General features: G+C 42.8%; 1 protein-coding gene across 2 annotated transcripts in view; it reads right to left on the reverse strand.

Annotated features, from left to right (window-relative positions):
• LOC128665755 (reticulon-3) overlaps positions 1-17509 on the reverse strand; it is a 284724-nt gene that overhangs the window by 190695 nt on the left and 76520 nt on the right. The window contains exon 2 of one of the 2 annotated variants that reach the window (XM_053719947.1): positions 17147-17237. In XM_053719947.1, the coding sequence (XP_053575922.1) occupies positions 17147-17219 (73 nt within the window). In that variant the 5' untranslated portion in view covers positions 17220-17237. The remainder of the gene's footprint in view (positions 1-17146; positions 17238-17509) is intronic. The other variant, XM_053719946.1, reaches the window with a different exon arrangement.

Raw genomic sequence — 17509 nt, forward strand, 5'->3', positions numbered from 1 at the left:
TTTGGAAGACTTACATTTCATGGTGCTCTTCTCATAAATTCTCTTGGCATTCTTTTAGAATTCCTAGAATTTTACAGTTTCTTCAGGATGGTTTAGATAAGGGTTTGTCTGCAAGTTCCTTGAAAGGACAAATCTCTGCTCTTTCCGTTCTGTTCCACAGAAAAATTGCTAATCTTCCTGATATTCATTGTTTTGTTCAGGCTTTGGTTCGTATCAGGCCTGTCATTAAATCAATCTCTCCTCCTTGGAGTCTTAATTTGGTTTTGAAGGCGTTACAGGCTCCTCCGTTTGAGCCTATGCATTCTCTGGACATTAAATGTATTTCTTGTAAAGTATTGTTCCTTTTGGCCATCTCTTCTGCTAGAAGAGTTTCTGAATTATCTGCTCTTTCATGCGAGTCTCCTTTTCTGATTTTTCATCAGGATAAGGCGGTTTTGCGGACTTCGTTTAAATTTTTACCTAAAGTTGTGAACTCCAACAACATTAGTAGAGAAATTGTTGTCCCTTCATTGTGTCCTAATCCTAAGAATTCTCTGGAGAATTCTCTGGAGAATGGATGTGGTAAGAGCTTTGAAATATTATATTGAAGCTACTAAAGATTTCAGGAAGACTTCTAGTCTATTTGTTATCTTCTCTGGTTCTAGGAAAGGTCAGAAGGCTTCTGCTATTTCCTTGGCTTCTTGGTTAAAACTTTTGATTCATCATGCTTATTTGGAGTCGGGTAAATCCCCGCCTCAGAGAATTACAGCTCATTCTACTAGGTCAGTTTCTACTTCCTGGGCTTTTAAGAATGAGGCTTTTGTTGATCAAATTTGCAAAGCAGCAACTTGGTCTTCTTTGCATACTTTTACTATGTTCTACCATTTTGATGCTTTTTCTTCTTCAGAAGCAGTTTTTGGTAGAAAAGTACTTCAGGCAGCTGTTTCAGTTTGATTCTTCTGCTTATAATTTCAGTTTATTAAGATTAAAACTTTTGATTTGGGTTGTGGATTAATTTTTCAGCGGAATTGGCTGTCTTTATTTTTATCCCTCCCTCTCTAGTGACTCTTGCGTGGAGTTCCACATCTTGGGTATTTGCTATCCCATACGTCACTAGCTCATTGAGTCTTGCCAATTACGTGAAAGAAACATAATTTATGCAAGAATTTACCTGATAAATTAATTTCTTTCATATTCGCAAGAGTCCATGAGACCCATCCTCTTTATGGTGGTTATGATTTTTTTGTATAAAGCACAATTATTCCAATTCGTTGTTGATGCTTTCGCTCCTTTCTTATCACCCCACTTCTTGGCTATTCATTAAACTGAATTGTCTGTGTGGTGGGGGGTGCATTTATAGGCATTTTGAGGTTTGGGAGACTTTGCCCCTCCTGGTAGGATTGTATATCCCATACGTCACTAGCTCATGGACTCTTGCCAATATGAAATAAATTAATTTATCAGGTAAATTCTTACATAAATTATGTTTATTTATATAAAATCATGGGCAGTAATCGTGATGCATCACGGAATCGGATCGTGAGACCAGTGAAGATGCACACCCCTAGTGGGAGGTAGAAGAAATAAAGCGCTAACATTTTTATTTTCAGTTATTCTTTCTAAGAACTGTACAGAGACGGCGATAAGGGAAGCATTTGAGTAATAAGATAACGAGATCTGATCTGTCTGCAAGCTTAGCCTATTTTTATGGGCTGTGGTTTCAAAAAGCTAACCCAGCTATTTGTTTTAAAAAAAGAAGCTTAATGAGCAATTTCTCATACATTTTATAGGCTGCATCTGGAACAAGTCATGGGGAACACATTCAGGGAAAAACGATTTTACAGTTAATGGTCAATTTAAATTATGCAATTTATTTGTGCTTTGTATAGATTAAAGTGAATGTCAATTTTGATGCTAAAGTGCCCGTTTTTTAAAAATTTGATTAAAAACAGGTTTCATCAAAATTTACATTTCACTCCTGACGTCAGAAATGATGGATCGGTCATCCTCCAATCACGGCTTCCCCCCCGGAGGGAATCGGTGTCTGATTCAATGCCGTGATTGGAGGAAGCCGGATTCCACATTTTAGACCCAGGAAGAAGCTTTGCGACGGATGGAGGTAGGTGGAGCTGCTGTGAATATTAAAAGGTAAGTTTTATTTTCACAACGACTGAAATGTAAATTTTGATGAATTAAAGTGCCCCTGTTTTTAATCGAATTTTTAAAAACCGGGAACTTTAGCATCAAAATTTACATTCGCTTTAAGTGCCATAAAACATTGAGTTATGCGCATATTATAAGAGTCAACTGAGGTAAAACAGTGGGTGAAGAAAAAAAAGCTTATAAGTATTTTAATAAAATTTCCAAAAATCTGCAAAAATACTTACACAGAGTTGCCAAGTGTAGGGTGCTCCACCCCCCTTATCAGTTCATTCCGTTTTATGTCCCTTTAAAGTGAGTCAATCCTAGTGTTTGTGAAATGCTAGGATTGACCATTTGAACAAATAAAGGGGACTTTCACAGTCATGAAGTATAAAATACTTCATGCTGAAAGCTCCTTTATTTGTTTCAAGCGTTTTGCAGTGGTCTGCCTGAGCGAACGCTGTTTTGCTAAGAGGTGACGTTTCCACCTCTTAGCAAATAGCCGTGCGGAAAATCCGACGCCAAGCCTGGTTTCACACACAGCTATTGGCTAAGAGGTGAAAACGTCAGCTCTCAAGCAAAACAGCGTTCTGCCGTGGGTGCGGCGAACGCTTGAAACAAATAAAAGGAGCTTTCAGCATGAAGTATTTTATACTTCATGACTGTGAAAGTCCCCTTTATTCGTTCCAATGGTCAATCCTAGCATTTCACAAACCTTTTGGGTTTCTCTCAGAAATTATTTACATACCGCTTGTGCAATTATGACACAAATGGTTGTGAAAGCTTCTCTGGGATCCACTTTGTTTAGAAATAGCAGACATATATGGTTTTCCCATTGCTTTTTGGCAATTAGAAGGCCGCTAATTGCAGCTGTGCACCACACTTCTATTATTACCAGCAGTGAAGGGGTTAATAAGGTAGCTTAAAGGGTTAATTTGAGTTTTAGTGTAGAGATTAGTCTCCCACCTGACACTTCCCCCCCCTGAACCCTCCCAAACTGCTCTCTCCCCCCCCCCAATACCGGTAACCCCAGTCTGCCAATATGAAAATATAATGCTATATTATTATATTTTCTGCAGTGTAGGATCCCCTCTTATCCCCCAGATCCCCCCCAACAGCTTTCTAAACCTCCCCCCTCTATTACCCGCTGTCTGCCAGTACCTATAAAGGTTTTTTTTTTCTTACATATTTTCTGTAGCGCAGTGTGTCCCCCACCCACGATCTCTTGTTATGGGGCCCCCACACCCCTTTTTCTGTAGTGTAGCTGCCCCATCCCTCCCTGTCCCTTTGTTTTATTATTTTCCGTAGCGCAGGGCCCTCCCAACTCCCCTGCTGGGCCGCCTATTATTTTTATAATTCTGGGCAAAAAGAAAATTTATGCTTACATGATCAATTTGTTTATTTTTAGACACTATGAGTCCACGGATTTCATCCTTACTTGTGGGATATTCACCTCCTGGTCAGCAGGAGGAGGCAAAGTGCACCACAGCAGAGCTGCTATATATAGCTCCTCCCTTCCCTCCCACTCCAGTCAATCGACCGAAGTTAGGAAGAGAAAGGAAAAGCCAAGGTGCAGAGGTGTCTGAAGTTTATAATAATTAACAACCTGTCTAAAATAACAGGGCGGGCCGTGGACTCATCGTGTCTAAAGAGAAACAAATTTATCAGGTAAGCATACATTTTCTTTTCTTTTTAAAGACACGATGAGTCCACGGATCATCTTCATTACTTGTGTGATATAATACCAAAGAGTACACAGATGATACGGGAGGGACAAGACAGGGAACCTAAACGGAAGGCACCACTGCTTGAAGTACCTTTCTCCCAAAAGCAGCCTCAGTCGAGGCAAAAGTGTCAAATTTATAAAATTTAGAAAAAGTGTGAAGAGAGGACCAAGTTGCAGCCTTGCAAATCTGTTCCACAGAAACTTCATTTTTGAATGCCCATGAGGAAGCAACATCCCTCGTGGAATGAGCCGTAACCCTCTCAGGAGGCTGCTGTCCAGCAGTCTCATATGCAAAACGTATGATGCTCTTCAGCCAAAAAGAAAGAGAGGTAGTCGTAGCTTTCTGACCTCTATGTTTCCCAGAGAAAATTACAAATAAAGAAGAGGACTGACGAAATATCCTTAGTCGATTGTAAGTAAAATTTTAAAAGCACGGACGACGTCCAAATTGTGCAGAAGACGTTCTTTCTGAGGAGGAGGATTAGGACACAGGGAAGGAACAACAATTTCCTGATTAATGTTCCTGTCTGAAACAACCTTAGGAAGGAACCCTAGTTTAGTACGTAAAACTACCTTATCTGAATGGAAAATAAGGTAAGGCGAATTGCATTGCAACGCCGAAAGCTCAGACACTCTACGAGCTGAAGAAATAGCAACAAGAAATAAAACTTTCCAAGATAACAACTTAATATCTAAGGAATGCATAGGCTCAAACGGAGCTCCTTGAAGAACTTTGAGAACTAAATTCAGACTCCATGGAGGAGTAACTGGTTTCAACACAGGCCTGATCCTGACCAAGGCCTGACAAAAAGATTGTACATCTGGGACCTCTGCCAGACGTTTGTGTACCAAATAGATAAGGCAGAGATTTGACCCTTTAGGAAACTTGTCGATAAACCTTTCTCCAAACCGTCTTGAAGAAAGGACAAAATTCTAGGAATCCTAACTCTACTCCAGGAGTAGTCCTTGGATTCACAACAATAGAGATATTTACACCAAATCTTATGGTAAATCTTTCTAGTTACAGGCTTACGCGCCTGAATCATGGTCTCTGTGACTGAATCAGAAAAAGCCCGCTTGGATAAAATTAAGCGTCCAATCTCCAAGCAGTCAGCTTCAGAGAAACTATATTTGGGTGAAGGAAGGGCCCCTGAATTAGAAGATCCTTCCTCAACGGGAGTCTCCAAGGTGGCAGAGATGCCATCTCCACCAGATCCGCATACCAAATCCTGCGAGGCCAGGCCCCAGTGCCTGTACATATGCTGTCATTAGATACAAGGTAATCACAGAGGTAAAACTGAGATAAGGGGCAGTCTGCAGAGGCTTAGATACAAGGTAATCACAGAGGTAAAACTGAGATAAGGGGGCAGTCTGCAGAGGCTTAGATACAAGGTAATCACAGAGATAAAACTGAGATAAGGGGTAGTCTGCAGAGGCTTAGATACAAGGTAATCACAGAGGTAAAACTGAGATAAGGAACAGTCTGCAGAGGCTTAGATACAAGGTAATCACAGAGGTAAAACTGAGATAAGGGGGCAGTCTGCAGAGGCTTAGAGACAGGGTAATCACAGAGGTAAAACTGAGATAAGGGGGCAATCTGCAGAGGCTTAGATACAGGGTAATCACAGAAGTAAAACTGAGATAAGGGGGCAGTCTGCAGAGGCTTAGATACAGGGTAATCACAGAGGTAAAACTGAGATAAGGGGGCAGTCTGCAGAGGCTTATATACAAGGTAATCACAGAGGTAAAACTGAGATAAGGGGGCAGTCTGCAGAGGCTTAGATACAAGGTAATCACAGAAGTAAAACTGAGATAAGGGGGCAGTCTGCAGAGGCTTAGATACAAGGTAACCACAGAGGTAAAACTGAGATAAGGGGCAGTCTGCAGAGGCTTAGATACAAGGTAACCACAGAGGTAAAACTGAGATAAGGGGCAGTCTGCAGAGGCTTAGATACAAGGTAATCACAGAAGTAAAACTGAGATAAGGGGGCAGTCTGCAGAGGCTTAGATACAAGGTAATCACAGAGGTAAAACTGAGATAAGGGGGCTGTCTGCAGAGGCTTAGATACAGGGTAATCACAGAGGTAACAATGAGATAAGGGACAGTCTGCCGAGGCTTAGATACAAGGTAATCACAGAGGTAAAACTGAGATAAGGGGGCAGTCTGCAGAGGCTTAGATACAAGGTTATCACAGAGGTAAAACTGAGATAAGGGGGCAGTCTGCAGAGGCTTAGATGCAAGGTAATCACAGAGGTAAAACTGAGATAAGGAGGCAGTCTGCAGAGGCTTAGATACAAGGTAATCACAGAGGTAAAACTGAGATAAGGAGGCAGTCTGCAGAGGCTTAGATACAAGGTTATCACAGAGGTAAAACTGAGATAAGGGGGCAGTCTGCAGAGGCTTAGATACAAGGTAATCACAGAGGTAAAACTGAGATAAGGGGGCTGTTTGCAGAGGCTTAGATACAGGGTAATCACAGAGGTAAAACTGAGATAAGGGGCAGTCTGCAGAGGCTTAGATACAAGGTAATCACAGAAGTAAAACTGAGATAAGGGGGCAGTCTGCAGAGGCTTAGATACAGGGTAATCACAGAGGTAAATCTGAGATAAGGGGGCAGTCTGCAGAGGCTTAGATACAATGGAATCACAGAGGTAAAACTGAGATAAGGGGCAGTCTGCAGAGGCTTAGATACAAGGTAACCACAGAGGTAAAACTGAGATAAGGGGGCAGTCTGCAGAGGCTTAGATACAGGGTAATAACAGAGGTAAAACTGAGATAAGGGGGCAGTCTGCAGAGGCTTAGATACAGGGTAATCACAGAGGTAAAACTGAGATAAGTGGGCAGTCTGCAGAGGCTTAGATACAGGGTAATCACAGAGGTAAAACGGAGATAAGGGGCAGTCTGCAGAGGCTTAGATACAAGGTAATCACAGAGGTAAAACTGATATAAGGGGGAAGTCTGCAGAGGCTTAGATACAAGGTAATCACAGAGGTAAAACTGAGATAAGGGGGAAGTCTGCAGAGGCTTAGATACAAGGTAATCAAAGAGGTAAAACTGAGATAAGGGGGCAGTCTGCAGAGGCTTAGATACAGAGTAATCACAGAGGTAAAACTGATATAAGGGGGCAGTCTGCAGAGGCTTAGATACAAGGTAATCACAGAGGTAAAACTGAGATAAGGGGACAGTCTGCAGAGGCTTATATACAAGGTAATCACAGAGGTAAAACTGAGATAAGGGGCAGTCTGCAGAGGCGTGTATACAAGGTAATCACAGAGGTAAAACTGAGATAAGGGGACAGTCTGCAGAGGCTTAGATACAAGGTAATCACAGAGGTAAAACTGATATAAGGGGGCAGTCTGCAGAGGGTTAGATACAAGGTAATCACAGAGGTAAAACTGAGATAAGGGGACAGTCTGCAGAGGCTTATATACAAGGTAATCACAGAGGTAAAACTGAGATAAGGGGCAGTCTGCAGAGGCGTGTATACAAGGTAATCACAGAGGTAAAACTGAGATAAGGGGACAGTCTGCAGAGGCTTAGATACAAGGTAATCACAGAGGTAAAACTGAGATAAGGGGCAGTCTGCAGAGGCGTGTATACAAGGTAATCACAGAGGTAAAACTGAGATAAGGGGCAGTCTGCAGAGGCGTGTATACAAGGTAATCACAGAGGTAAAACTGAGATAAGGGAGCAGTCTGCAGAGGCTTAGATACAAGGTAATCACAGAGGTAAAACTGAGATAAGGGGCCGTCTGCAGAGGCTTAGATACAAGGTAATCACAGAGGTAAAACTGAGATAAGGAGCAGTCTGTGATTACCCTGTATTAAAGCCTCTGCAGACTGCTCCTTATCTCAGTTTTACCTCTGTGATTACCCTGTATTAAAGCCTCTGCAGAGGTAAAACTGAGATAAGGGGGCAGTCTGCAGATGCTTAGATACAAGGTAATAACAGAGGTAAAACTGAGATAAGGGGGCAGTCTGCAGATGCTTAGATACAAGGTAATTACAGAGGTAAAACTGAGATAAGGGGCAGTCTGCAGAGGCGTGTATACAAGGTAATCACAGAGGTAAAACTGAGATAAGGGGCAGTCTGCAGAGGCTTAGAGACAAGGTAATCACAGAGGTAAAACTGAGATAAGGGGGAAGTCTGCAGAGGCTTAGATACAAGGTAATCACAGAGGTAAAACTGAGATAAGGGGCAGTCTGCAGAGGCTTAGATACAAGGTAATCACAGAGGTAAAACTGAGATAAGGGGCAGTCTGCAGAGGCTTAGATACATGGTAATCACGGACGTAAAACTGAGATAAGGGGGCAGTCTGCAGAGACTTAGATGCAGGGTAATCACAGAGGTAAAACTGAGATAAGGGGGCTGTTTGCAGAGGCTTAGATATAAGGTAATCCCAGAGGTAAAACTGAGATAAGGGGCAGTCTGCAGAGGCTCAGATACAAGGTAATCACAGAGGTAAAACTGAGATAAGGGGACAGTCTGCAGAGGCTTAGATACAGGGTAATCACAGAGGTAAAACTGAGATAAGGGGGCAGTCTGCAGAGGCTTAGATACAAGGTAATCACAGAGGTAAAACTGAGATAAGGGGCAGTCTGCAGAGGCTTAGATACAAGGTAATCACAAAGGTAAAACTTAGATAAGGGGGCAGTCTGCAGAGGCTTAGATACAGGGTAATCACAGAGGTAAAACTGAGATAAGGGAGCAGTCTGCAGAGGCTTAGATACAAGGTAATCACAGAGGTAAAACTGAGATAAGGGGGCAGTCTGCAGAGGCTTAGATACAGGGTAATCACAGAGGTAAAACTGAGATAAGGGAGCAGTCTGCAGAGGCTTAGATACAGGGTAATCACAGAGGTAAAACTGAGATAAGGGGACAGTCTGCAGAGGCTTAGATACAAGGTAATCACAGAGGTAAAACTGAGATAAGGGGGCAGTCTGCAGAGGCTTAGATACAAGGTAATCACAGAGGTAAAACTGAGATAAGGGGGCAGTCTGCAGAGGCTTAGATATAAGGTAATCACAGAGGTAAAACTGAGATAAGGAGGTAGTCTGCAGAGGCTTAGATACAGGGTAGTCACAGAGGTAAAACTGAGATAAGGGGGCAGTCTGCAGAGGCTTAGATACAGGGTAATCACAGAGGTAAAACTTAGATAAGGGGGCAGTCTGCAGAGGCTTAGATACAAGGTTATCACAGAGGTAAAACTGAGATAAGGGGGCAGCCTGCAGAGGCTTAGATACAAGGTAATCACAGAGGTAAAACTGAGATAAGGGGGCAGTCTGCAGAGGCTTAGATACAAGGTAATCACAGAGGTAAAACTGAGATAAGGGGCAGTCTGCAGAGGCTTAGATACAAGGTAATCACAGAGGTAAACCTGAGATAAGGGGGCAGTCTGCAGAGGCTTAGATACAAGGTAATCACAGAGGTAAAACTGAGATAAGGGGGCAGTCTGCAGAGGCTTAGATACAAGATAATCACAGAGGTAAAACTGAGATAAGGGGCAGTCTGCAGAGGCTTAGATACAGGGTAATCACAGAGGTAAAACTGAGATAAGGGGGCAGTCTGCAGAGGCTTAGATACAAGGTAATCACAGAGGTAAAACTGAGATAAGGGGGCAGTCTGCAGAGGCTTAGATACAAGGTAATCACAGAGGTAAAACTGAGATAAGGGGGCAGTCTGCAGAGGCTTAGATATAAGGTAATCACAGAGGTAAAACTGAGATAAGGAGGTAGTCTGCAGAGGCTTAGATACAGGGTAGTCACAGAGGTAAAACTGAGATAAGGGGGCAGTCTGCAGAGGCTTAGATACAGGGTAATCACAGAGGTAAAACTTAGATAAGGGGGCAGTCTGCAGAGGCTTAGATACAAGGTTATCACAGAGGTAAAACTGAGATAAGGGGGCAGCCTGCAGAGGCTTAGATACAAGGTAATCACAGAGGTAAAACTGAGATAAGGGGGCAGTCTGCAGAGGCTTAGATACAAGGTAATCACAGAGGTAAAACTGAGATAAGGGGCAGTCTGCAGAGGCTTAGATACAAGGTAATCACAGAGGTAAACCTGAGATAAGGGGACAGTCTGCAGAGGCTTAGATACAAGGTAATCACAGAGGTAAAACTGAGATAAGGGGGCAGTCTGCAGAGGCTTAGATACAAGGTAATCACAGAGGTAAAACTGAGATAAGGGGGCAGTCTGCAGAGGCTTAGATATAAGGTAATCACAGAGGTAAAACTGAGATAAGGAGGTAGTCTGCAGAGGCTTAGATACAGGGTAGTCACAGAGGTAAAACTGAGATAAGGGGCAGTCTGCAGAGGCTTAGATACAAGGTAATCACAGAGGTAAAACTGAGATAAGGGACAGTCTGCAGAGGCTTAGATACAGGGTAATCACAGAGGTAAAACTGAGATAAGGGACAGTCTGCAGAGGCTTAGATACAGGGTAGTCACAGAGGTAAAAAGTATATTAATATAACAGTGTTGGTTATGCAGAATAGATAATAAAGGATCTTTCTATCTTTATAAACAAACATGGAGTCACTTAAAAACTTTAGCTGTCAGAATGCTGTAAAATATTACTGTGCAGTCACGGGGTTAACAGATTTTCAGTGTATTTTGTTTACTATAACTCACTAAAACATAATTTATGCTTACCTGATAAATTTATTTCTCTTGTAGTGTATCCAGTCCACGGATCATCCATTACTTGTGGGATATTCTCCTTCCCAACAGGAAGTTGCAAGAGGATCACCCACAGCAGAGCTGCTATATAGCTCCTCCCCTCACTGCCATATCCAGGCATTCGACCGAAACAAGACGAGAAAGGAGAAACCATAGGGTGCAGTGGTGACTGGAGTTTAATTAAAATTTAGACCTGCCTTAAAAGGACAGGGTGGGCCGTGGACTGGATACACTACAAGAGAAATACATTTATCAGGTAAGCATAAATTATGTTTTCTCTTGTTAAGTGTATCCAGTCCACGGATCATCCATTACTTGTGGGATACCAATACCAAAGCTTAAGTACACGGATGATGAGAGGGACAAGGCAGGAACTTAAACGGAAGGAACCACTGCCTGTAGAACCTGTCTCCCAAAAACAGCCTCCGAAGAAGCAAAAGTGTCAAATTTGTAAAATTTTGAAAAGGTGTGAAGCGAAGACCAAGTCGCAGCCTTGCAAATCTGTTCAACAGAGGCCTCATTTTTAAAGGCCCAGGTGGAAGCCACAGCTCTAGTAGAATGAGCTGTAATCCTTTCAGGGGGCTGCTGTCCAGCAGTCTCATAGGCTAAGCGTATTATGCTCCGAAGCCAAAAGGAGAAAGAGGTTGCCGAAGCTTTTTGACCTCTCCTCTGTCCAGAGTAAACGATAAACAGGGAAGATGTTTGACGAAAATCTTTAGTAGCCTGTAAGTAAAACTTCAAGGCACGGACTACGTCCAGATTATGCAAAAGACGTTCCTTCTTTGAAGAAGGATTAGGACACAATGATGGAACAACAATCTCTTGATTGATATTCCTGTTAGAAACCACCTTAGGTAAAAACCCAGGTTTGGTACGCAGAACTACCTTGTCTGAATGAAAAATCAGATAAGGAGAATCACAATGTAAGGCAGATAACTCAGAGACTCTTCGAGCCGAGGAAATAGCCATCAAAAACAGAACTTTCCAAGATAAAAGTTTAATATCAATGGAATGAAGGGGTTCAAACGGAACTCCCTGAAGAACTTTAAGAACCAAGTTTAAGCTCCACGGGGGAGCAACAGTTTTAAACACAGGCTTAATCCTAACCAAAGCCTGACAAAATGCCTGGACGTCTGGAACTTCTGCCAGACGCTTGTGCAAAAGAATAGACAGAGCAGAGATCTGTCCTTTTAAAGAAATACTGATAAGCCTTTGTCCAAACCCTCTTGGAGAAAGGACAATATCCTAGGAATCCTAACCTTACTCCATGAGTAACTCTTGGATTCACACCAATAAAGATATTTACGCCATATCTTATGGTAGATTTTCCTGGTGACAGGCTTCCGAGCCTGTATTAAGGTATCAATGACAGACTCGGAGAAGCCACGCCTTCATAGAATTAAGCGTTCAATCTCCATGCAGTCAGTCTCAGAGAAATTAGATTTGGATGATTGAAAGGACCTTGTATTAGAAGGTCCTGCCTCAGAGGCAGAGTCCATGGTGGAAGAGATGACATGTCCACTAGGTCTGCATACCAGGTCCTGCGTGGCCACGCAGGCGCTATCAGAATCACCAATGCTCTCTCCTGTTTGATTTTGGCAATCAGTCGAGGGAGCAGAGGAAACGGTGGAAACACATAGGCCAGGTTGAAGAACCAAGGAGCTGCTAGAGCATCTATCAGCGTTGCTCCCGGGTCCCTGGATCCGTAACAAGGAAGCTTGGCGTTCTGGCGAGACGCCATGAGATCCAGTTCTGGTTTGCCCCAACGATGGACCAGTTGAGCAAACACCTCCGGATGGAGTTCCCACTCCCCCGGATGAAAAGTCTGACTACTTAGAAAATCCACCTCCCAGTTCTCTACGCCTGGGATGTGGATCGCTGACAGGTGGCAAGAGTGAGACTCTGCCCAGCGAATTATCTTTGAGACTTCTAACATCGCTAGGGAACTCCTGGTTCCCCCTTGATGGTTGATGTAAGCCACAGTCGTGATGTTGTCCGACTGAAATCTGATGAACCTCAGTGTTGCTAACTGAGGCCAAGCTAGAAGAGCATTGAATATTGCTCTTAACTCCAGAATATTTATTGGGAGGAGTTTCTACTCCTGAGTCCACGATCCCTGAGCCTTCAGGGAGTTCCAGACTGCGCCCCAACCTTGAAGGCTGGCATCTGTTGTTACAATCGTCCAATCTGGTCTGCGAAAGGTCATACCCTTGGACAGATGGACCCGGGAAAGCCACCAGAGAAGAGAATCTCTGGTCTCTTGATCCAGATTTAGTAGAGGGGACAAATCTGAGTAATCCCCATTCCACTGACTTATCATGCATAATTGCAGCGGTCTGAGATGCAGGCGCGCAAATGGCACTATGTCCATTGCCGCTACCATTAAGCCGATTACTTCCATGCACTGAGCCACTGACAGGCGTGGAATGGAATGAAGGACACGGCAAGCATTTAGAAGTTTTGATAACCTGGACTCCGTCAGGTAAATTTTCATCTCTACAGAATCTATAAGAGTCCCTAGGAAGGAGACTCATGTAAGTGGTGATAGAGAACTCTTCTACGTTCACTTTCCACCCATGCGACTTCAGAAATGCCAGAACTATCTCTGTATGAGACTTGGCAATTTGAAAGCTTGACGCCTGTATCAGGATGTCGTCTAGATACGGAGCCACCGCTATGCCTCGCGGTCTTAGAACCGCCAGAAGTGAGCCCAGAACCTTTGTAAAAATTCTCGGGGCAGTGGCCAACCCGAAGGGAAGAGTTACAAATTGGTAATGCCTGTCTAGAAAGGCAAACCTTAGGAACCGATGATGATCTTTGTGAATCGGTATGTGAAGGTAGGCATCCTTTAAGTCCACTGTGGTCATGTACTGACCCTCTTGGATCATGGGTAGGATGGTCCGAATAGTTTCCATTTTGAATGATGGAACTCTGAGGAATTTGTTTAAGAACTTTAGATCCAAGATTGGTCTGAAGGTTCCCTCTTTCTTGGGAACCACAAACAGATTTGAATAAAATCCCTGTCCTTGTTCCGTCCGCGGAACTGGATGGATCACTCCCATTACTAGGAGGTCTTGCACACAGCTTAGGAATGCCTCTTTCTTTATCTGGTTTGCTGATAACCTTGAAAGATGAAATCTCCCTTGTGGAGGAGAAGCTTTGAAGTCCAGAAGATATCCCTGAGATATGATCTCCAACGCCCAGGGATCCTGAACATCTCTTGCCCACGCCTGGGCGAAGAGAGAGTCTGCCCCCCACTAGATCCTTTCCGGATAGGGGGCCGTTCCTTCATGCTGTCTTGGGGGCAGCAGCAGGCTTTCTGGCCTGCTTGCCCTTGTTCGAGGACTGGTTAGGTTTCCAGGCCTGTCTGGAATGAGCAACAGTTCCCTCTTGTTTTGAAGCGGAGGAAGTTGATGCTGCTCCTGCCTTGAAATTTCGAAAGGCACGAAAATTAGACTGTTTGGCCTTTGATTTGGCCCTGTCCTGAGGAAGGGTATGACCCTTGTCTCCAGTAACGTCAGCAATAATTTCCTTCAAGCCAGGCCCGAATAAGGTCTGCCCCTTGAAAGGAATGTTGAGTAATTTAGACTTTGAAGTCACGTCAGCTGACTAGGATTTAAGCCATAGCGCCCTACGCGCCTGGATGGCGAATCCGGAATTCTTAGCCGTTAGTTTAGTCAAATGAACAATGGCATCAGAAACAAATGAGTTAGCTAGCTTAAGCTTTGTAAGCTTGTCAATTTCATTCAATGGAGCTGTCTGGATGGCCTCTTCCAGGGCCTCAAACCAGAATGCCGCCGCAGCAGTGACAGGCGCAATGCATGCAAGGGGCTGTAAAATAAAACCTTGTTGAATAAACATTTTCTTAAGGTAACCCTCCAATTTTTTATCCATTGGATCTGAAAAAGCACAACTGTCCTCAACCGGGATAGTGGTACGCTTTGCTAAAGTAGAAACTGCTCCCTCCACCTTAGGGACCGTCTGCCATAAGTCCCGTGTAGTGGCGTCTATTGGAAACATTTTTCTAAATATAGGAGGTGGGGAAAAGGGCACACCGGGTCTATCCCACTCCTTGCTAATAATTTCTGTAAGCCTTTTAGGTACAGGAAAAACGTCAGTACACACCGGCACCGCATAGTATCTATCCAGCCTACACAATTTCTCTGGAATTGCAACTGTGTTACAGTCATTTAGAGCAGCTAATACCTCCCCAAGCAATACACGGAGGTTCTCAAGTTTAAATTTAAAATGAGAAATCTCTGAATCAGGTTTCCCCGAGTCAGAGATGTCACCCACAGACTGAAGCTCTCCGTCCTCATGTTCTGCATACTGTGACGCAGTATCAGATATGGCTCGAACAGCATTTGCGCGCTCTGTATCTCTCCTAACCCCAGAGCTATAGCGCTTGCCTCTTAATTCAGGCAATCTAGATAATACCTCTGACAGGGTATTATTCATGATTGCAGCCATGTCCTGCAAGGTAATCGCTATGGGCGTCCCTGATGTAATTGGCGACATATTAGCGTGCGTCCCCTGAGCGGGAGGCGAAGCGTCTGACACGTGGGGAGAGTTAGTCGGCATAACTTCCCCCTCGACAGAACCCTCTGGTGATAATTCTTTTATAGATAAAGACTGATCTTTACTGTTTAAGGTGAAATCAATACATTTAGTACACATTCTCCTATGGGGCTCCACCATGGCTTTCAAACATAATGAACAAGTAGGTTAATCTGTGTCAGACATGTTTAAACAGACTAGCAATGAGACTAGCAAGCTTGGAAAACACTTTAAAACAAGTTTACAAGCAATATAAAAAACGTTACTGCGCCTTTAAGAGAAACACAAATTTTCCCAAATTTTGAAATAACAGTGAAAAAATGCAGTTACACTAACGAAATTTTTACAGTGTATGTAATAAGTTAGCAGAACATTGCACCCACTTGCAAATGGATGATTAACCCCTTAATACCAAAAACGGAATAATAAATGACAAAAACGTTTTTTAAACAGTCACAACAACTGCCACAGCTCTACTGTGGCTTTTTACCTCCCTCAATACGACTTTTGAAGCCTTTTGAGCCCTTCAGAAGAGTCCTGGATCATGCAGGAAGAAGCTGGATGTCTGTGTCTGTAATTTTTGCTGTGCAAAAAAAAACGCCAAAATAGGCCCCTCCCACTCATATTACAACAGTGGGAAGCCTCAGGGAACTGTTTCTAGGCAAAATTCAAGCCAGCCATGTGGAAAAAACTAGGCCCCAATAAGTTTTATCACCAAACATATATAAAAAACGATTAAACATGCCAGCAAACGTTTTAAAATACACTTTTATAAGAGTATGTATCTCTATTAATAAGCCTGATACCAGTCGCTATCACTGCATTTAAGGCTTTACTTACATTACTTCGGTATCAGCAGCATTTTCTAGCAAATTCCATCCCTAGAAAAATATTTTAACTGCACATACCTTATTACAGGAAAACCTGCACGCCATTCCCCCTCTGAAGTACCTCACTCCTCAGAATATGTGAGAACAGCAACTGGATCTTAGTTACGTCTGCTAAGATCATAGAAAACTCAGGCAGATTCTTCTTCTAAATACTGCCTGAGATAAACAGTACACTCCGGTACCATTTAAAAATAACAAACTTTTGATTGAAGAAATAAACTAAGTATAAAACACCACAGTCCTCTTACGACCTCCATCTTAGTTGAGAGTTGCAAGAGAATGACTGGATATGGCAGTTAGGGGAGGAGCTATATAGACAGCTCTGCTGTGGGTGATCCTCTTGCAACTTCCTGTTGGGAAGGAGAATATCCCACAAGTAATGGATGATCCGTGGACTGGATACACTTAACAAGAGAAAGTATCATTTTCTATTTAAATAAAAAACAAATGGATTGGAGAGCATAAAACTGTAAACAATGTAATGAATCAGTTTGTGCTTACTTCTCTGTAATGCAAGGTGTGCTCAGGAGCGTGCACATGTGGTATTTATAGTAACAAACACTGCTGCTGTAGACACGTGCACGTCAGTCTACCTACGTTTAGTCTTCAATAAAGAATACCAAAAGAACAAAGCAAATATGAAAATAGAAGTAAAATGGAAAGCTGTTTAAAATTGCTGCTATATCTGAATCTGACTTAAAGGGACAGTCTAGTGAAAATTGGAACCCACATGGATGCATTGCAGTTTTGTAATATACATGCACTGGCAAAACTGCTTCTAATAAAAGCTATTGCTGCATCAAAAGTGTATTTAAGTATGCACCATGCACCAGCATTTTATACACAGCTCTTGCTTAGAGAGTCTAAGGTGCTTGTATAATCTGGCGCAGTGAGCAGCTGCAGTATATAAAATGCTGGTGCACTGAGAATACCTAGATATGCCTCACATGCACGTGCAGGACAAATGCTAACACTAAAGCAGTGATAAGGTTTACTAGAAGCATTTTTGCTAATACATTTATATTGTCATTATGTTTCTATACAATTCATCTGTGTGCATTTAATGTTTGACCAGAATGTCCCTCATTTATAGGCTGAGCCTGTAGGAAATGATATCAAGTTTATTCAAATAGAGATTGTGCACGTTAGCAATATATTGTAACTAAGGTACATACCCGCACAGCAGCCGCCCTTCTCTCCGACTGATGAAGAAATGTGAGTAGATTGCTGCCCGCTGGTCTCCGCCATACTGCTGGTAATCACTGCCTGCGCACAATACAGCGTATTAATATTTATGCACACGGACAAGGCTACAAGTAAAGATACACTGCACTATACATAAAATACAGCTGATATTACTCAGGGTGTATTTACCTTTACAGAGGATGAGACAGTGGTTGGGGAAGAAATTAAATTGTTATAAGCTGTATTTTTTTATCTACTCGCGATATAAATCATTTAATAACTAAAATCAATTGGCGTCAGTTGTGTAGGCGTCACTACATTTGTCCATCCACTTAACATGTATACAATGTTCA

Source organism: Bombina bombina, chromosome 7 (genome assembly GCF_027579735.1).
Source record: "Bombina bombina isolate aBomBom1 chromosome 7, aBomBom1.pri, whole genome shotgun sequence".
NCBI classification, from domain to species: domain Eukaryota; kingdom Metazoa; phylum Chordata; class Amphibia; order Anura; family Bombinatoridae; genus Bombina; species Bombina bombina.